We start from the raw sequence: 21,907 nt of genomic DNA, 5'->3' as shown, positions 1-21,907 counted from the left end.
AGACACCACTGTAAATTATCTAGTATTCATTAATGACACTGGGCATGGTGATATGCCTGCTGGCAAATATATAATCTCTGAGAAACTCAGTAGTGTCACTGCAGTGCTGTGATATCAAAAATAAGACAATCATGCATTAGTAATTGAGAGAAGATCACAGAATACTGCGGGTAAGCTCCTTTAAATTCAGAAATACTGTATGTAAAGAAGATTTTCTGACACCGATTTTGAATTTGTTTTTATAATTCATCACAGACCCACCAGAATGATTTTCCATGAATTCTGCCAACTCAGTTATAATGTTAATGGACTTATACTGGAATTATTTTTTTTCTTAATCAAATTGAAATGGACCTATTCTTTACATTCAGGAGGCTGTAGTTGGTCAATCTGTGCTATTCAAATTCAGTCCGGACAGGAGTATCCTTGTTATGACTTAGCATTGTTATACTTACATCAATATGAGATCTCACATCTTATAAGACTCGAATGCCAGTTTGATAAAAAAAGTGCTCATGCGTGCTTGGCTCTTCACTGCAAGTTATTTTCCAGAAATCTGAACCTCGATCAATGAAATTATGTTAAATAAAGAATAGTCGTGATCACCATTAAAAATGAATAAAATAATGGTTGTCCTTTATTAAAATAAGCCTGAGTGAGCCCACCATGTGAACAGCCCAGTTTTCTATGACAAGACTTTAGAATATAACAAAGCAATGATCTTAAGCCTAGTTCATTTACATAACATAGTAAAGAAGCATATCAGTTTGCACCAATTAGAACAAAGATAAATGGTATAATCGTTAACATGCCGTTTTCTTAAGGTTTCAAAATAGTTAAACAGATTAAAAGTTTTTGTGAAACATGTATATCTAAATATAAACATATTATATAAACTTACTTAAGTATTAAGTATTAACTTTCATTATCGTCTTTGTAATTATGCTGAATACAGATGGTACAGAATATTTTAATACACCTACCAGGTATAAAAATATTTTGAAAATTTGTAACTGTATTACATTTATTCTCCCATGCTCAACACACCCAATAGTTAAACAGCTGTATCTTAAAAGACTGGAATGCTGAGTTCAAAAAAAAAAAAAAAAAAAAAGTAAAAGTAAAAAAGTGCTCACTGAGGTTTGGCTCTTCACTGCATTTAATTTTCTATGAATCTGAACTTGTTCTCCTGCTGAGCCTCTTTGTAGAGAGCAATGACCGGAAGGACTTCTTAATCTAGAAACAGGGGGAACCGAGTATGAAAATTTTTAAACCAGGTCTCCTCATACTCCGGTGAATAGATCTTATCACTATCACAGAAGACTACATCTGTCTTTTTGAAACCCTCAAACATCCACATGTAGTACTGCCACTTGAACCTGAATTCCTCACGTGGTTCTCTTTTATTAGTAAGGCACTCTGATCGAGTATTTTCCAGCTGAATCAATCTTTTCTCTCTATCGATAATACTGGTATAAAGGATGCAATTGTGAACAGCCAAACATCTGCATGTCTTATGTTCCCGCGTATCTATAAATTCAATGCTGGATTGGATCTCATCTTTTATTTCTTTTTTCTCTGTCTTTCTTACTTTAGCTACCTTCTCAACTTCCCATTCCAGCCACTTTGTAAATTGTATTTCTTTTCTTTCATTCTCTACTGCTTTGTTTTTATATTTTCTGGGCCTTTTGATTCTTGCAGGACTCTCTATTTTTTTCTCTTCCTGTTCTATAAATTTATGCTGATTGTTGCCCTGTACAGAGAAAACATTATTTTGACCTTTAATGGATGATTGCTTGTCAGTGACCTCAGTAGTAATTCCATGTTCAAGAATATCTGGCTCTCCCTTTGACTGTTCTTGATTTATTGGTGTAACATTGCCAGTACCATACTCTGCACAATGGCTGTCATCTAATGTACTATAATCATTAGAACTTGAACAGAACCCACTATCTTCAGGTTCACAATTTTCTAAAGTAACATCTGAGCTTATCAAACTTGTCTTGCTATTCAGACTCTTGTTGAATTCTGTTTTTTGCTCTATAAATGCATATACATCCTCCTTTTTATCAAATTTGTGCTGTACAGTTTCTAACTCCCTATTAGACATACAACTGAAAGAAGGATTTATTCTGCTTGTGTGCTCTTCAAGGTTGGGAGAAACAGTTGCCTCTTGTTTATTAAGACTAAGTGCTTTTCCTTTAAAAACTTGATCAAGTAAAGAAAAAGGGTCTGTTAGAGAAGTATCCTTTTCTTGAGTCCTACTTTCATTTTCCTCTTCTATTTGAGTCTCCTTGTTTTCCTCACCCCCATTTCTGTATTGTACAATTTGAGCCTCCCCTACTACTGAATAATCTTCGTTATACTCCCCAGTTTCCTTATCTTCTTCTTCAAATGCCAGAGACATTTTGTAGTTTTCTTCCTGATACTCCTTATCTTTATCAGTATCTTCCATCCCTCTACCAGAACTTAGTTTTTTGCTAATTGTTTTCGACTTGTTAACCTTTTCAAACAGTTGTTCTTCTAACAGTGACCAGTGGAAATTTTGTGATGCATACAGTTTTCTACTGATTTCTTTGGCTTTTTTCCAGTTCAATAACCAATTTTCCTTTAATTTCATGGATTTTAGTAGTCGTTTTTTTACTTCTACTACAGATGTTCCCAACCTTTTCTTTAGCTTCTCAATCAGAGATCCCCTGTTCTTGCTTGCAAATTCCTCCATCTGGGACAGACTGTATTCAGCTATAGTAAAAGAGAGGATCATGTTAGCTCTCAGTGAAATATGAAATTGTGTTCTTAATGTGTACAATTGCACTTATTCCACAGAAATAAATCAACTCATTGAGATTATAAGATTCTGAATGAGTTGCATCACATTACTACAAGAATCAAAAGTTGGGCATTACTGTGTAGGTAACCAGCTAGGGCACTGTTTATTGTGTATCAGCTAGGAAATGTATGTATATATATATATTATAAGACTAGCTCATTTATTTCAGCAAGATGAAATATCACCTTTAAATGTAAGATGCTGGTTGCCTTTACTTGACTTTGTTTTATTTAACATCACACAAGTTAGTAAAGTGAAATATGAAATGAAAACCCAACTTAGCTATCTAGTGACAGCTAAGCATGTGTGGCAGGTTCCTAGACAGCGCTTACAAGCATGTGGTATGTGCAGGTAATTGCAGAACAATTGACCAATGCCTTAATCTTTACATTTAAAATGTTTTAAACACTTTTCCCCCAGGTGCTAGTAAAGTAGACTGGACAACAAAGATGCAAAGGCTGAGAAATGCAGCCAGCAAATAAAACCAGTGTTACTGTTTGTTTGATTTATTCATTCTCTTTTCTCATTTCTAAACCAGTGAAAGTTCACCAGGAGTCTGAATCTAGCTAGCAGTATGAAACATGAGGCAGGAATTAAACCTGGATAGAGCTCTAGGCCATCACAAGGACCACCTCACTTACATACCTACACCTACTCATAAGCTGTTTTTTGGTATGTGTGCAGAAGACTGATTATAAACATGACACAAAAACATGCAAACTTCGAACAAACAGTCACTAGGTTGGGATTTGAACCTGGGACTCTGGAGCTGAATGGCAGCAACACTAACCACTCACATCTGTTTTGCTGGTGTTTGATGCAAAATGTAGCCAGCTTAAATTGTTACTTACTTAGAAAGGGTCCATCCACTTGATTTGTATCTGAAGGATCAGGAATGGAAGTACTTAACTTTACATGCTTGCTTCCTGTGAATGAACAAAAAGAAAATCTAAAATAACCAAAGTATTGCCTCATCACTAACTTGCAATGAGCATGCACCTACCATGATGTGTGCAAACTGAAACAATCAGCTGTAAAAATGTCTTTGAGAAAGCTGTCAAAATGTTAGAACAACATACCTTGCTCAGGTTCATCCTGTGTTTCAGCTTTTCTTTTGAGGACTGTGTAGAAATAATATATGATTATTGTTAATATAAAAGTATCATATTCAGAAGATATGGAGACATGGAGGTACAATAAACATGTGGCTCCATGACAAAAATGAGTAAATGAATCTTACTTATACTCCCTATTTAATTTACTCTTGTCTAAAGTTGTGTTTTTGTTTTACTTTATAAAGACACTTAAATTGTTTTAGCAGCTAAGGCAAACATAACACAAGACACCTATTTCAAGACGTTTTCAAATGTAGCCATCATTTACATTATATTTCTGAGTGACTTGATTTTTTGTTAAGTCATTGCAACAGGCCCCATGTGCACGAGAAATGACAACCAATGAGCCAATGAGAAATACAATACATAAAATGTGGTTCAGCAAAGAAAATGAATTATTTCCATTAAATAAAAATGAAGAAAGCTTTGTTTTATCCAGTGTTTCATGCTTGTCATTTCACAACAAAATGGAAAAAGGAAAAATGATAGACAGAGATTGTAGCTGGACACACTATACCAGGAAATCATTCATACCGCCACAGATACTGTAAGACAGCATTTTAATTGTCTGTCAAACTGCAGTGAGTTGTGAAGGAGTTGTGTAATCTGCTGTCTCCTGCAATTCATAGTCATGTTATCTGTCATCCAAGGCCATGAGATGCAACAACTGCAATCATTTTGTTTGATGTTCTCTCTGACTCAAAGTTTTATAGTGTGTTATCTAAGTTGTACAAGTTAACCTACTGTGATGCACAATTCTGCCTGTCATTAATTAGTTAAAAGCCAGTGATGTGTTTGTTTTTGTGCCTTCTTTCCTGCTGTCTTCAGCAGTGATGCTCACATTTCATACAGAATTTTTCTATGTCAGCCACTCACAGTCCAATCCAGTTTACTGTTAGATGTGTAAGTGAGTTAAAGGAGTGGATAGATGAGAACTACTTGTCTTTGAACACAGATAAAACAGAAATGTTAATTATTGGAGGGAATGATGCTGATCACTACAATATTCCGCCATTATTTAACTCAGTTGTAATCACCATTAGTTTTATTAAATCAGCCGCAATCTGGACATTATCTTTGACAATAGCATGTCATTTAAAGCACACATTACAAAACTATCCAAAACATGTCCCCCAACTTAAAAATGTAGGAAAATTAAGGCATTTTCTAAATATGCAGTATACGGAGAATTCATGCATTTATTTCTTGTAGAATTGACTCATGCAATGCGGTGACCACTGGCTACTCAGATCATTTATAAAGATTTCAGCTAATCCAAAATGGTGTTGCAAGAATTATTACAAGAACAAGAAAATATAAACACATAACTCCAGTTGTTAAATCAATACAATGGCTCCAGGATAACTTTAGAGCGGATTTCAAAATCCTTCTTTCAACATATAAATATAAAAGTGCCTAGATAAATGGCCAAAGCCCTGCTTACTTATCTGAATTTATCATTACTTAAAAACCTGAGCACACATTTAGATCTCAAGATGCTGGTTTGCTTATGATTCCAAGGCTTAATAAAATAAAAGTGGGTGGTCAAGCTTTTAGTTACAGGGCCCTGAATCTGTGGAATGGTCGGCCTGCTACTTAAAGAGGTATCCCTTCAGTCTCAGCTTTAAATCCAAGCTGAAGACTTACCACTTCAGTTTAGCATACCCTGACTAGAGCTGCTGATTAGCTGTGCATATTGCCATCTCTATTGTTAATCATTAATCCTAAAATATACATAATACAATAAACTGTTACTAACTCTCACCTATTCTGTTTCTCTTCTCTGTATCCTCATGTGGAGATTTGTGCTTCTGCTCTACTGCCAAGTTGTCTGCCTGCCTAGGGGAGGCAACTGGTTGACAGAAGTCTCCAGGGGCCTCATGCAAAATGGCGTGCACAGAATTCACACGAAAAATGGCGTACAGACAAAAGCGGAAATGTGCGTACGCACAAAAAAATCCAAATGCATAAATCTGTACGTATGGCAACTTCCATGTTCTTATGCTACATAAATCCTGATCAGTGTGAAAAGTAACGCATGTGCATGCACCTGCCACCCCACCTCGTCTCCTCCCAGAATTACGCCTCTTTGAATATGCAAATCAATATAATTAGCACTTAAGTTCAGCATTCTGTGAAAAGACAATGGCAAAAGCATGGGGGGAAAATAGAAGAATATCAGCGAAGAGCAAGTGGAAGCAAGCAAAAACGTACTATTTGTTGATTTAAACAGTAGTATAAACAACAAAAGGAAGTTGTTTGAGGGACAGTGTCGGAGAAACTCGAAAGTTCAAGTTCACAAAGTTGCACAGTGCCTGAAATAACAAAGAACTTGTCAGATATCAAAGTCACTGTGAAAAGGCGAGTCATAGCTCATAGTGTCATATGGAAGCTTATTAGGGTACAGAGAAAAAAAAAGGCACACAGTGGGCAAAAGGCACGAAATGTTAACTCTAATCTTGAAATTTCCACTTTAATCACATAGTTTGTAGAACGTCATAAACTTCATCTTAAAATAGTTTAAATTTACTAGTTCCTCAAAATCCCATCGTAACTAAAAGTAATACGTTAAATGCTTCGTATTCTATGTGTTCTTCTCTGTGTGCAGTGGTGGTTTTTGATATGGGCGACATGGTGGTGAGGGCGGCATCTTGGGCATCGCAGGGAGGAGAGGGGATTCTCTGGCTGGCTGGCGTGGCATCTAATAACCAGCTCGCAAAATAAAACAAAATAAAAACAAACAAACAAACACAAAAGCACCAGACATTATGATTAAGACTTTTAATTTGCACCAATGTGTTTTCTAAATTCTATCACACCCATATATGCGGGAAGTGAGCGCGAGGGCCCTCGGTGCGCCTGCTTGCTGCTGCTGCTGTGCTGGAGTCTCACACACAACTTGTTGAAAGGGGAGGGGGTGGGGTGCTTCCAAGCACATTTTATTCATAATATTGTCAATCCAAGCCCATTATGTCACAATTAATTTTTCCTGGGTTGTGCGGAATTGCAGAAATTGTTAGATGGGCGCTCCTTGCGCGAGCAGCATAGAGCAGAGTACAGCAAACAGGAAGAATAAATCCTCCTGTGTTAAGCGGACGCCAGCTCAATGCGTGTGCTCCCTTTATTCCTTATCATAGGTTAGTAAATTTGCCATAATTGGAGTGCACATTACAGGCTTTAAAACGGTAAAATATTGTCAATGAGATTTTGAACATGTTAATAAAATTATTTGAGTTAGAGTTTTTTTGTATGGATATACAGTGGTACCTTGGTATACGTCTGCTTTGGAATAAGTCCAACTTGGTATACGTCCTGTTTGGACACAAAAATTTTGCTTGGTATACGACCTTTGTTTGGAATACGACTCACGTGCTAACCTTGTTTACCTCTCTCGAGACAAAGCCACGACTGCCCACAAGCGGTAGTGCGCCAGTTGGTAGCATTCAGTGAACAAGCTGCGCTATAACTCTCTTTGAACTTTCACGTGTGTGATATAGCGGGTCCACAGCTCCTGTCAAAGTCCAGCTTTAAAATAAATAATCACCGCGCGCTCGCAGCTTGGTGAGGGGGCGTGGTGGTTATGTGGCTGAAGGTTGTCAATGTGGGTGTTTCTCACCAAAGTGCACTTGTGAGGGACCGTCCGCATTCATGATTGTTCCTGGGGCTGCTTATCTTGATAAACAGAAGCGCGAGTCAGCTAGAAGGGCAGTAAAAAGAAAGAACGGATGAGAGGGTGAGTGAGTGAGAGAGAGAGGGCTGCTTATCTTGATAAACAGAAGCGAGTTGGCTTGAAGGGAGTAAAAAAAGAAGCGGGGGCCGCCAGGTAAAAGGCACGGGCTTTTCTTGTTTTAAAGAATGCTTCCTGCTGTATTTTAACCGTTGTTTTAAGAAGACTTTTTCTATTGTTTTAACCTCCACGTTTCACTTCTGATTTTATGGATTATTTATTGGAACTTTGGAGACTGCACTTTAATTTGAACACCTTGTTTTGTTAATTGTTTTAATAAAAGCACTTTGCACTTTTTCCCCATCCCCTTGCTTTACCGATGAGGTTAGCAGTGAGGCACATTACCGATGGTGTAGGGTTCAAGGACTCCCCGGCAGCAGATGGGAGCATACAGCAAACCTGCATTGTCAACGTGATTTTGTGTTTTTTTCATGTAAATTTGAATTGATTGTTGAAAAGTATGAAGGTGGCATGCGTATCCGGGACATGGCTGTTGCATACCGTTTGCCGAGAACGACGGTATCTACGATTGTGAAAAACAAAGATGTTATTAAAAAGTAAAGTGAGGTAAAATTTTCATTTATTTCATCTAATTGCTTTTGTATTTATGTTTTTTAGTATTAGGCAGTGTTTAAATTATTTTATACAACCCCATCAATGTATAATATGCCAATAGCAATAGGATTTTATTTTTCATGGGAACGGATAAATCATTTTCCCATTATTTCTTATGGGAAAAATTTGTTTGGTATACATCCTGTTTGGTATAAGTCAAAGGGTCTGGAACGAATTAAGGACGTATACCAAGGTTCCACTGTATATGTTTGCATGCTAACTTACTAATGCAAATGACTCGCGTAGTGGAGAGTGGTAGGCAGGGAAAGTTAACTCTAAATAATAAACTGACTGCAGCGCTGAGAGAAAAGGTTTATGTAGTTGTTAGTGACCTGGTGAACTGGTGACTGGAGATGTTACTAAAGTGAAAATTCTTTACACTATAACGAAATATTTTGGTGCTGTATAAATGTGAAATTTGATTTTATCTGTGTTAGACATTACATTTCCAATAGTTTGTTTTATTGCACTGATTTTGTTCAGTGTTTATTAGAACGCTGGGGGGGCACCGGGGGGAGGGGCGCGATGGGCACCAGAGGGGGTGTTCGCCCAGGGTCCCCAAACAGGCTAGGATCGCCCCATCTGTGTGTGTGAATCACTACATGCTTCTTAAACGGGTTTCTCCTCCTCTGATAGGACACAGAATTCATTACATTCATGATATTACAGCTCTCTGAATAATTTAAATACTGAGATTTATACTTGATATCATTTTCATGATGATAGGAATTAAAGCATGTATTAAACATGGGAACACGGTGGCACAGTGATAGTGATGAGCTGGCGACCAGTCCAGAGATTGTTCCTGCCTCCCACCAGATGCTTGCTGTGCCATGTGCGACCTTTGATGAAATAACTTATTGCAGCCTACTCTCTCTTTCAAACATACTAACCCAATTCCTGTTCTTCCTTTTCTTTCTCCAAGTAACCAAATCGCCACACAATCAGTTTTGTAATAGATGTCAATTAATCTGTAAGCTTAGAACACCGATTCTTCAAAACTTTCAAGGAACATTGAAATATTTTCGTAGTACATGTTTAATTATTCCATCCATCTGTCCATCCAATGTTACGCCAGTCCCAGCAAGAATACAGCGCGAGGCAGGTACAATCCCTGAACGGGGCGCCAGCTCGTCGCTAGTGCTGCAACACCGTGTCCTCACAAGTTTAATTATTAACAATATAGATTATTTAAACGTTAAAACTTTCTTTATAATGTAATAAGCATACTTTGCTGCATTTCATCTTAAAAATGATATTGTCATCATATGTAAATACAAGCTTTATAAAGTGGCTCAGGTTGTGCAATATTATAATTGTACTTATAAGGTCTACAAGGAGCATTTGGACTGATTGAGTGCGTTTATAGTTCTTGGGATGAAACTGTTTCTGAACCGCGAGGTCCCTACAGGAAAGGTTCTGAAGCGTTGAGGAGCAGTTCAAACAGACTGTGGGCATGGCTGAGGCAGCATGTGCTTGATGCTGTATACCGATAATTCTCTTTCTGATCAGCTGCTGTAGAGTTGCGATTCCACACTCAGATGCCGTGGGAGTGGTGAAGTGAGAGTAACAATGCTAAAGCAGCTATGGTATTTGGAATAGTTTGGCCATTCTGTGGACCATTATATTGTTATAGGTTAATTACAATCAAGGGCCTCATGTATAAAAGGTGCATACGCACAAAAATGTTGCATATTCCCGTTTCCATGCTCAAATTGCGATGTTTAAAGCCTAAACTTGGCGTAAAGCCACGCACATTTTCATGGTAGCTAAATGCTTGGCGTACACAAGTTCTCCATTTGGTTTTGCAAACTGGCGGCACCCAGCGTCAAAGTAGTGCTACTGTTCCAGTGTGGTTTCCCTTTCTTTGTTAGATCCACATCCCTGACGTGGCTTTATAAATACACTGAAATTAACCACATATTGTTTATTAGTTTAATGCATCTGATTGTAATTAACCTGTAACAAAATAATGGTCCACAGAATGGTCAAACTATTCAAAATACCATAGCTGCTTTAGCGTTGTTACTCTCACTGAACCTTTTTCTTCATCTTCAACTGCTCCCGTTAGGGGTTGCCACATATTACTCTCACTGCACCACTCGGAGTATTTATATCACTGTATCTGAGTGGGGAATCACAGCTCTACAGAAGCGGATTGGAAAGAGAATTATCTGTATACACCATCAAGCACACGCTGCCTCAGCCATGCTGTCTATTGAACGCTTCAGAGCCTTTCCTCACGGTTCAGAAACAGTTTCATCTCAAGAACTATAAATGCACTCAATCAGAACATCAAGTGCTCCTTGTAGAACTGTTTGTACTTATTAGTACAATTACCTCACTATAAACTTGCAATACAGTTATAATATTGCACAACCTGAGCCACTTTATAAAGCGCATATTTACATATGATGACGATATCATTTTTAAGATAAAATGTAGCAAAGTATGCTTATTACATTATAAGATAAAACTTTAACTTCATTTAAATAATCTATATTGTTAATAAATTAAACATGTGAGGACACGGTGCCGCAGTGCTAGCAAGGAGCTGGCGTCCATTCACAGATTGTTCCTGCCTCACGCAGGATTCTTCCTGGGGCTGGCACAACACTGGAAGGACAGATGGATAGAATAATTAAACATGTACTACGAAGATATTTCAATGTTCCTTAAAAGTTCTAAGCTTATAGATGGCTTACAGAGCTGATTATTTGGTGATTGGGTATTTGGAGAAAGAAAAGGATAGGAATTGGAGACAGTACTGCTGCAATAAATTATTTCATCGAAGGTCGTGCACGGCGCAGCAAGAATCTTGCGTGAGGCATGAACAATCACTGCGTCACTGTGTTCCCATGTTTAATAACATGCTTATGAAAATTATATCAAGTATAAATCTCAATATTTTAATTATTCAGAGAGCTGCAATATCATGAATGTAACGGATTCTATGTCCTGTCGGAGGAAGAGAAAGCCAGTTTAAGAAGCATGTACTAATTCACACACATAGAGAACATAGAAGAGCATATAAAAAACAAAGCATTTAATGTGGTACTTTAGTTACGATGGTATTTGAGAAACTAGTAAATTAAACGATTTAAAGATGAAGTTTATGATGTTCTACTTTAATGACAAATTAAACTATGTGATTAAAGTGGAAATTTCGAGATTAAAGTTGACATTTCGAGCTTTTTTCTCGCTGTGTCCCTATTTTTTTTTTTCTCTGTACCCTAATAAGCTTTCATATGACACTCAGACGGTGGGCCACGACTCACCTTTTCACTGCAACTTTGATATCTGACAACTTTTTTAATTTCAGGCACTGTGAGACTTTGTGAACTTGAACTTTCGAGTTTCTCCGACACTCTATGTCACTCGATCAACTTCCTTTTGTTGTTTATATCAGTGTTTAAACCAACAAATAGTAAGTTTTTTCCTTGACTCCACTTGGTATTCGCTGAAATTCTTCTATTTTCCCCTGTGCTTTTGCCATTGCCTTTTCACAGAACACTGAGATTAAGAGCTATTTATATTGATTTGCATATTCAAAGAGGCGTAATTCTGGGAGGAGTTTGGGTGGGGCAGCAGGCACATGCATGTGGATTACTTTTCACGCTGACCAGGATTTATGTAGCGGAAGAACGTGGAAGTTGTCGAATGCACAGATTTATGCATCTGGATTTTTTGTGCATATGCACATTTCCACTTTTGTCCTTACGCCATGTTTTAGTGTGAATTCTACGTACGGTGTTATGCCTTAAACTAATAAACAATATGCGGTTAATTTCAGTGTATTTGAAAAAGCCGCATCAAGGATGTGGATCTAAAAAAGAAAAGGAAACCACACTGGAACAATAGCACTGCTTTGACGCTGGGTGCCGCCAGTTTGCAAAACCAAGTGGAGAACTTGCATACGCCAGGGATTGAGCTGGCGTGAAAATGTGTGTGGCTTTATGCTAAGTTTAGTTTCTATACATCGCGATGTGTGCGTGGAACCAGGTGTACGCAACAGTCTTGTGTGTATGCACCATTTATACATGAGGCCCCAGGACTCTGACTGTGTTTGGCTTGTGTGACTTCTTTTCTTCAAACTAGGTCTAAGGAATAAGTAGTAGGTTTCATATTAGAAATTAAAGTTATGACTTCCTGTTCTGTCATCAAATTAAAAATTCTAAAGCAGTGCCCGGCAAGAGAGGAACTGTACATGTAACATCTGGATTGTGAAGTGACATTGAAATCTGGAATCTTGTATTGTCAATTTTCACATTAAAGAAGTTTATAAAGTCTGCACTACTAATGCATGTAGGGATTTTGATGCGGCAAAAATTATTAAAGAATAAGAAAATACGAACACATAACTCTAGTTCTTAAGTCCTTACTCTGGCTCCCAAATAATTTAAATAAGATTTCAAAATCCTCCTTTTAACATATAAAGCCTTAAATCGCCAAGGCCCACAAACCTGAACTCATATTATGATCTCAAGATGCCAGCCTGCTTATGATTCCAAGGATTAATAAAATAAAAACGTTTTTAGTTACAGGGCTCCGAAGCTGTTGAATGCTCTGCCTGCTACTATAAGATGTGCCCCTTGAGGCTCAGCTTTTAAGTCCCGGCTGAAGATTCGCTACTTCAGTTTAGCATACCCTCACAAGAGATGCTAATTAACTGTGCATTTTGAATCTCTGTTGTTAGTCATTGGTACTAAAATATAAGGAATACAATATTATAAACTTTTACTAACCCTGACCTATACTGGTTCTCTTCTCTGTAATCTCATGTTGCACTCGATGCCAATGCTCTACTGCCAAGTTGTTTGCCTGCCTATGGAAAAGTCATTTCAAATAAAGGAGCACTGGAATCATCGGGTAGAATGGTTCTTTCACCAGATTGGTCGGCCTCGCACTGACTCAGCTGCAGATTGGCCATGGGGGGCTGGCAGCTTGTTGGCCGAGGTCTCCATGGGTCTGTGTTTGGCTTATCTGACTCCTTTTCTACAATCTGGCCGTGGTTCTACAATTGACTGATGGACAAATATTGTTTTCATTTAAGTTAATTAGTTTCTATTTTGTTTTTGATGTATTTCAACAAATCTGTATCCTAATATGTGATAGTTTTGCATTTAGTAAGTGATATGATCTATTCTTAAATTTTGCCTTGAGAGTTGTGCACTTGGTGAAGAGTTCTATGCAAGAGCAAAGTAGTTTGTACTGCTGTATTATATTTCCGAGGTGGCAATGTTAGATTGGCCATTTAACTCTATGAAGGGGAATACAGTACTTGTATTCTGTCTTGTGTATTACTCCTGTTTTTTTGACTACTATTGCATGCTCAGCCTACCTGGAATTGGGTCTCTCTCTAAATTGCCTTCCCCAGGATTTCTTCCACTGTTTTTCCCTACAAGGGTTTTTTGGGGAGTTCTTGTCTTCTTTGGTCAAGGCAGAAAGGCTGTCAAAAAAGGGGCCTTTCAAAGCCCATTGAGGCATTTATTGTGTGATTTTGGGTTATACAAGAAATAAATTGTTGTTGTTACACTGTTTATCCTTGGATAAAAGTGCCAGCTAAATAAATCCTGTTAACAGCTCATAAAATGTTAACTGGTATTGCACTGGACTACACTGTGTTTATGGTAATTAACCCCTCAGTATCTCTCAGATTTGTCAGAATACTTTGTGATCAAATCAATTTTAGGTAAGGAAAATTCTAGGGGTTTCATGGGATGTTTCAAAGTTGACATGAGACAAACTTAATCTAAACTAAGCCAAACAACAATCACTAGATAGAGATCTCCACTGGTAGAATTTACGATAGCATATTATAAGATACAGAGCAGTGTTACTAAAAGAAAGAGGTATACCGACCATCTCTACGACTAAGAAATAGGGGACAGGAACAGCTGTATTGTTATGGTTGGTCCACTTCTGCTGGAGACACAGCTAAAGAAATTTTTTACAATGTAGTCTATTTACTTCTACAGTACTGAAAATGATAAAGTATGGTTTGTAGTAAATCCATGTCACAGTTTTTGTCATTAATTTCTTACAACCTCTTATTTTTATTATGGAGTACATTGCAACTTATCGGTTTACAAAAACAAAGTTCACAGAAACAATTCCTGGAAAACTATGTCAAATACCTTGGTGTAGTTTATTGGCTGCATCATTACAATTAATTTTTTGTAGAACACGAATAGCAACATCAACACAGTCTTCACTGTAGAGTTCCACTAATAGTCTTCTGGTACTTAAGCGGTTAGCCTTCTCCAATGATGAGATGTCCAGGTTTTTAATACCGTTGTAGTCAACAGATGATAAAGAGTCTTTGAACCATTTAAAATCGTCATCTTTTAAATTTCTTAGGCACTCCAAAATAAGGTCTGCTTTAGTACTCATCTTTGGATTATTCCCACTTTCTTGACCTGGTATTCTGTAAAAATGAACACAGTTGAGAAGCCATTGATTTTGAGGAATCATTGACCAGAACAGAATGAGCTCTATAGAACATGTAACATATTTGCAGTCAATGTTATGTTATGCATATTTCAAAACTAAATCATTGCCCTATACTGGTTCAGTTTAGCATTTAAGGAAATGAACTGCTGAGATTTTTTTATAAAAGACATTTAATTTATAAACTGCTATATTTATGATTCTCCTCCCCACATTGTTTGCCTCTGTTCTCAAATCCATGTCATTCAATTTTTTTAAATTTTTTCCCCAACTTTAACTGTACGTCTGATTCTCTCATTCCTGATCCTATTATACTTTGTTCTTCTACAAATCCATCTATTTTTATAGCATCCAGTTTCCTTTCCTGACGTCTATTAAAAAAAAAAAAAAAGTAAATCCCAATCTAAGAATGAATCCTGGTTTGCTATAGCACAATTTTTGACCAGGGATTAGCAGGTGCCAGAACACCAGATTTCAGTTGGCTCACACGATTCCAAATCGGTTCATCCGGATAAATATGCATTCACTGCAAAATTTAAAAGCCCTTATGAGTCAAGCACTGAACAGCTAATTAATCATGAACTACAAAACTGAGAAAGAGAGGGAAGAAACTTCATGCCAGCAGAGGAAGAGGTGTTTGTGTCAGTGCATGAAGGTTATCTGCACATATGATAAGAGAAGCAACACAGCAGCAGCTGCCACCAAGGGAAGAGAGATGATGAGATGAAAATCGCTGACTGAGTGAATGTATAAAACAGTTAATCAGTGGGATCTGTGTAAAATTTGTGTGATGAATTATTTTACTGTACAAAATATAACCATTGCAATATTACTTTACTTGAAATGTTATATGTCCTCAACTAAGCATTGCATTCTGGTTTTGCAACATGAATGATGTTAAAAAAGTCTGACACCTTGACATTAGGTGTTCACCATACACAAGTCCAATTAAAAGGTGGAGGAGAAGTAAGATCTCCTAATAATAATAATAATAATAATAATCTGACTTCACTGTCTATATTACAACAAGCTTTTGCTGTCAGGTGTACTGTACACGTGCGCTTGCAAAACACAAACGTTACCTCTGTTTCAATTAGTAATGGAAGAAGGAGAAATACACCCTACTAGCAACTGAATTTGTAAATTTGTAAAGTGTTACCAGCCTCAGGACTAGGGCAACCTGTGCCACGTACAAGCCATTGTTGCTACAGGATGTAGCTGCAGCAGTAAGGGGCCAAAAACATAAAAGAAGACCTTGCTTAATTTTATTCTGATTTGCCCAGAGGTATACAGTATAACTGCTTCAGTTTCTGCCCTAGATCAACATGACAATTGGTTAAACAATAGTATATACCAATTTCCTTTGGTTAACAATTGTGTATATACAATAGTGGTTAAAAAACAGTACTGTTGCTAACTATCAAGAAGTACAGATACCACTGTATGTTAATCAGAAACCAATGTCCACGGAACATATTAATTTTCAAAATAAGTCAATCCAAACATTTAAGGAAGCAGTGCTGTATGTTGATGAGATACTAATCAAAGCAGTTTCATCTTCAAAGCAGTTCACTCTTTTCCAAGACCAGTAAATATCTGTGTAATGTAGACAGCCATCAACAATAACCTGTAAGAGAATTATTCAGGAAATGTGCGTGCTCACTTTTCTCAGTCTCAAACAAAGGGTGCTACTTACATGTTTTTTTTGTTTTCCTATTTTTTTTTTTTGACCTATAAGCAATATACAGAACTGTCCTTTTCTTTAAAACATTGATTTCTAGTCCATTGCATAAGCAGCACATTGATGCAAAGGGTGGCAACACAAGCCACCTTTTTGCACACCTCAAGAGCAACCACACACACTAGCACATATGAGCATCAGAAAAGACAAGTCACAGTTTCTTTTGATAAGCCATATGACACAAAAGTGAAACGAACTAAGTTAGTTTACACTCAACAGCGTATAACATATGCCTGTACTGCATCTCATGTATTTGATGTAATACAGTGTTTTTCCAATCTGCAACTCCACAGACCGGGTCCAGATGTCTGGCAGAAATTTCTTGCCGGTTTGTGAAAGTTACTGCAACTTATACGATTGGATCATGTAATGGAGTAGCACAGTGCTGCCTGGGACGACGAACATAGGTGACAGTGTGTAGGGATATAGATTGTCCACCAAGGAGCTATAGAGGGAACAGGTTCATTCTTTTGACGACAGCACATTTTTTTGCTAGTATTGCGTCACCTCACCTGTCGACAACATGCGCATACTGTCTGCAATTTGCTGTGGTATTTCAGAAAGCAAGTTATTTCTTGTGACATTGTGCTGTAAAACTTTAAACCAGCGTGGGCAAAGTCAGTCCTGGAGGGCCACAGTGGCTGCAGGTTTTTGATCAAACCCAGTTGCTTAATTAGAAAACAATCCTTGCCAAAAATTAAATGTCATAGCTTGTTAGTGCTTTAACTCTGCCATGTCAGGTCATTCTCATATCCTAATTTTTTTTTCCTTTCTAATGATATTATTCAAATGATTTGAAGGCTAAAACGGAGGAGTAATTCTCAATCTTTCACTTTTTTCTCTTTCCTTTCCTTCCAAATATTTAATTAAACCAAATAGTGCATCATCAATACACACAGGTGTAAATTGTAACAAGCTAAATGGAGAACTGCTGCTTTCCTTTGTCATTTGCAGCTTATTGCTAATAAGGGGCAATTAAAAATTGAGACTACAGCTGTTTAAGACTAAAATAAGCAATAAGGGTTCAAAATCTTAAGGAGCGAGACAACTAAAATGAAGCAGAAGTGTTACTTGAGCAAGAAGTACTCCTTATTAGGTCACTGGGTTGGAGCAAAAACCTGCAGCCACTGTGGCCCTACAGGAACGACTTTGCCCAACCCTGCTTTAAACCCTTCATAAAGGAAAAAAGAAAAACAACAAAACCTTTAAACCTTCTTTAAAAGCAAAAAAATAGTCAGAAGAAATGTAGTGATGACACCAAAAGTAAGCCAAGTACAAGTGCTTAACGTTTATAAGAAACAGTGAAAAAGAAATGTGTTGATACTTCGCAATGTGCAACAGAAACCACAAAAAAGAAAAGGCAACTTTGTTAGGCATTACGATAAGGAGTACTTAAAGCTTGATTTCACTGTACCCCCTAGCAGTGAAACAACACCACACCAATTAAATTGATAGTTGTATTTTCTACTAGCTCTATGCACAAGAAGATGTTTTCAGCCCTATTACTGATAAAAACCAGAAAGAGAAACCAAATGAATGTCAATGCAGCGCTTAATCTCTCAGAGGCAACACTGCAGCCATGGTTATCAAGTATTCTTTCAAAGAAGTGACAGCAGATTTTGCACTAGATTTATTTGAATACTGCTCTCTAAAAATTTCAGTACTGTTCTATTATACTCAATTTCAATTTTCAATTATTTTATTAGCATTTTTTGGAATTGATCTTGCCAGCATGCATGCTACTGAGAAAAAGCTCCAAAGCTGCCTGCAAATGGCTGATGCAGACAGTAAGTATGATCCTCTACAATGATGGAAAACCAATAAAAACAATTTTCTTGAGTGTGTCTGTCATCTTACAAAGAAATACTTATATATTCATGCATCTAGTCCTCTCACCTGAAAGGGCACAGGTGGAAATATTGTTACTTGGCATAGAGCAGTGGTTCCCAAACCCGGTCCTGGGGACACCCCTGTCACTGCAGGTTTTTGTTCCAACCAACTTCTGTTTTTCATTGAACCCTTAGCATAATTAAGTGAGTCATTATTTCCAAGTTTCTGTGTTTTGGAGTCAATGTAGAAATTACAAAACTAAGTTAGGTAGATTTTTATTAAAATGTAATAAGCAGTTATATGGGTAATAAATCTTTTTTTTTAAGTGGTAAACAGTATTTTCAACCTGATTTTCATTCTGCTTTTCGAAGTGCTCTAGTTATTTAATTAATTATTTACTAATTAGCAGGTCTGTCACTGAAGTCATTACTGCTTTCATCATCCTGCGTGTGTGCTATGCTGGTTGTTAATTGTCACTATTAGGGTTAAATGAAGGGAGTAAACTACACAGGAAAAGGGGAAAATAAAAGAGAGTTAAGCATTTATAGCTTTAGAAAAAAAGATATTTCTAAATGTCTTATAAATTATAAGTCCATACTGTTGTGTTTTTCTGAATGCAGAAAAAGAGTGAAAAAGACCAGCTAATTAAACAAGATCAGTTGTTATCGATTATTATCACCAATTGTGAATCTGGTTGGAACAAAAACCTGCAGCCACAGTGGGTCCCCAGGACCGAGTTTGGGAACCACTGGCATAGAGCATCACTCAAGTCTAAGAGTATAAATATGTGTGTCTTCCTGTCCCACGATCTGTGACAGTTCTCAGAATGCTACATGATCTCTACATCTGCACTACAAGTAGTACATACTTTGTGTAGCCATAAACTTGTTTAAGTTTTATTTGATCCATTCTATTGTTTTTTGTATACTGTTTTGTCCATACTGTTTACATATCTGAAATCTTTGAAAAGTCAATAGCGTTAAAGTATCTGTCTGTGAGCAGTTTTTATTTTTGATGCAGTTTTGTACATTTAAACATTCTAAGTAGTGTCCAGTAGAAGTCAATTATAATGTCATTTGGCAAATGCTTTTATTACAAGATTACAGTTAAAAGAATACTTTATAATAGATAAAGTAAATAAAAGCAAATTCTCCTTCTGGAAATATTTTTTTTTGTCTGGTTAAATTTTGCAATACGATGCAAAGTTTGCAATACACCTTTTTTTACATAGAGTACTGTGCTTTGGAGACACAGTATTGTTTTTATTAACATTAAAATATTGATAATATAATATTGCGATTATTGGGTAAATATCATGATATTGAATTTTGTCAATATTGCCAGCATTACTGCACAGTAAGTTAAAAGTGGGGTCTTTAATGCTTAAATAGTCTTATTTGTGAATATTGTCAAATAACAAAAGCTAATTCTTCCCCTTCAGCTGTCTTTTGGCAGGATGACAAGGACAAAAAGAAATGTGGGCACAACCAGACTGGCCAGTCTTTATTCAACCCAAAATAAAAAAAAAAACACTCTTTAGTGACTATGGTAAACTACTTCTCTCAGTGTCCAGCCATCTCTGTTGTCTGGTAAACTTTGGCAGCTGGACACCTCTCTCCTTTTATTGTAGCAATGTTGTGCATGCAGACACCGGAATCGGGCCTTGAGAAGACCTATGGTCAGCTCAATCCTGGCTTTTGACTTGCACTGCGCATAGCTATAATGTTGCTGCGCTCAGGGCTCTGGCTGAGGGAAGGGGGTCTTCAGGTAGGGCAGACAGGGTAGCTTCTGTCTCCAAAAAGAACACCATCATATTGCACTGTAATAACATGTCAGAAGAGATAAATTCAGAACTTTCACATGGAAATCTGCAACAGGCAAACCACGCACAGCATGGTTACTTACTCTGTTCAATCTTGTGGAACAAAGTTGACTCACGGAACAGCCTTGAGTCATGCACAGAAATGGAGTATTTGGCCTAAAAGTTTGTAATGAGGTGTGCAGCGTCACAGATTATTTTAAGAATAAAGAAGAGAATACATGGATATTCATATGGAACATCTGACATATAAAGTTGACTTCCTGTTGACAGCCTCTTTTGTGTAAACTTGGTGCCTTAATACAGATGTGTGTCCCAACCACACAGAAAATGACATTAGGGAATCCTGTAATAGTTATTTAGCTGATTTATTTCCCCCCTCAGCAATCAATGAGTGGTAAAGCATTGCTGAGTAAATAGTATGGCCCATAATTTACTATACACAGCAAAGATTTAATTAAAAACTTTACATGCTATATTGGTTCACTTTATATATAATCAAATAAATAATCAGAACTGCTACAGGGTCTTATAAAAGTAATCATCCAGAAACATTACACAATACAGAAGTTAGGCAAAGTGCTCCTTTACAAATATCTTGAATCATAACCTCAGTAGTAACCCAGTGATCACTCACGGTAGTGGACAGATGATACCTTACTTTAAAATAAGGGATGAGGGGAGGCAGGTCATTCCACCGAAGGGCCTATCATTATAATTATTATTCACAAATACCACAGTGTTTGCAATGAATGTCAGAGCAAAGTGCGTCACATTGCAGATGTCATGCTGTACTAGACTGTTAAACTATTATTAAAATAAATGAGGTTCCCTGATGTGAAGCGGTAAAGATCTCTTCCCAGGGATGCAAGGTTGTCTTTTTGTGGTCTCATCACCCTCTCTCGACACAGTATTTGGCGAAGGTGCTTTACTTCGTAATCGATTCATTTTTCCAGGAAGTGGCACTTGGTAACTGAGCTCGTTTTCGTGGAACAAGCCAACTCCCAGACCCCCTTCAGAAAGGAGGATTTGTCTATTTTCCGCAACACTCCCAATACCCTTTTCAATTTTGTAATCCTGTTTGCACTCTACGCTGTATTTCTAGATTTATTTTTCATTCCCCGTTATTGCTAATCTGAAATATTTGAACTTCATACCATTTTAAGAGGTTTTAAGTTACTTACTTAGTTATTCCGTCTTATCCTATTATCGTTATAACTCACCCTATATGTTGCTGACGTTTGTCGCAGCCGAGCTTGCATCTACAAAAATAATTCAAACACTCACCGTTTTGGCGCGCTACACGGGAAGCAGGAAATAAATGGGTACGTTGTGATTGAAAACAATGAGAAATGACTCGCATTGGCTAGAACAGTGACAACCGGCCCTTGTTTCCTGGCAAATTAATTTGTAAAATAATCTCATTGGAGAACAATTCAGACTTAAACAGATTCAGAATAACATGCGTTAGACTGTGGCGTGCCACAAAATAGCCAATCATATTGTGACTTTATGGTAAAACGTTTTATGACGAAAACTTGGTTCAGGGTGGAGCTCGGGATAGAAAACAGATTGAAATTGAAAGTATATTGTGAGATTACAGGGGAAGTATAACTGATAACATTTTAGACATGCTGATGGACAGTACTACATGGAAATTTTATGTCAGTAAGATTAGTGATTAATGTAAAGAAGTATTGAATACATTCAGTCTATGTGGATTGATTGGGGTGCTACCAGAAAATCCTTACTGGATAATTATATCTGTTTAATAACTGTG

At 37.2% G+C, this 21,907-nt stretch overlaps 1 protein-coding gene across 1 annotated transcript; it reads right to left on the bottom strand.

Annotated features, from left to right (window-relative positions):
- Positions 1-608: 608 nt before the first annotated feature.
- LOC120525276 lies at positions 609-21,402 on the bottom strand. Its single transcript, XM_039747419.1, has 5 exons — positions 21,351-21,402; positions 14,425-14,714; positions 3,910-3,951; positions 3,682-3,756; positions 609-2,742 (listed from the first exon to the last, which is right to left on the bottom strand). The coding sequence occupies exons 2-5, from the start codon at positions 14,678-14,680 to the stop codon at positions 1,232-1,234; spliced, it is 1,884 nt and encodes a 627-aa protein (XP_039603353.1). The 5' UTR covers positions 14,681-14,714; positions 21,351-21,402; the 3' UTR covers positions 609-1,231.
- Positions 21,403-21,907: the final 505 nt, after the last annotated feature.

Source organism: Polypterus senegalus, chromosome 3 (genome assembly GCF_016835505.1).
Source record: "Polypterus senegalus isolate Bchr_013 chromosome 3, ASM1683550v1, whole genome shotgun sequence".
In the NCBI taxonomy this organism is placed as follows: domain Eukaryota; kingdom Metazoa; phylum Chordata; class Cladistia; order Polypteriformes; family Polypteridae; genus Polypterus; species Polypterus senegalus.
This window is presented reverse-complemented; position numbering and strand designations above follow the sequence as displayed.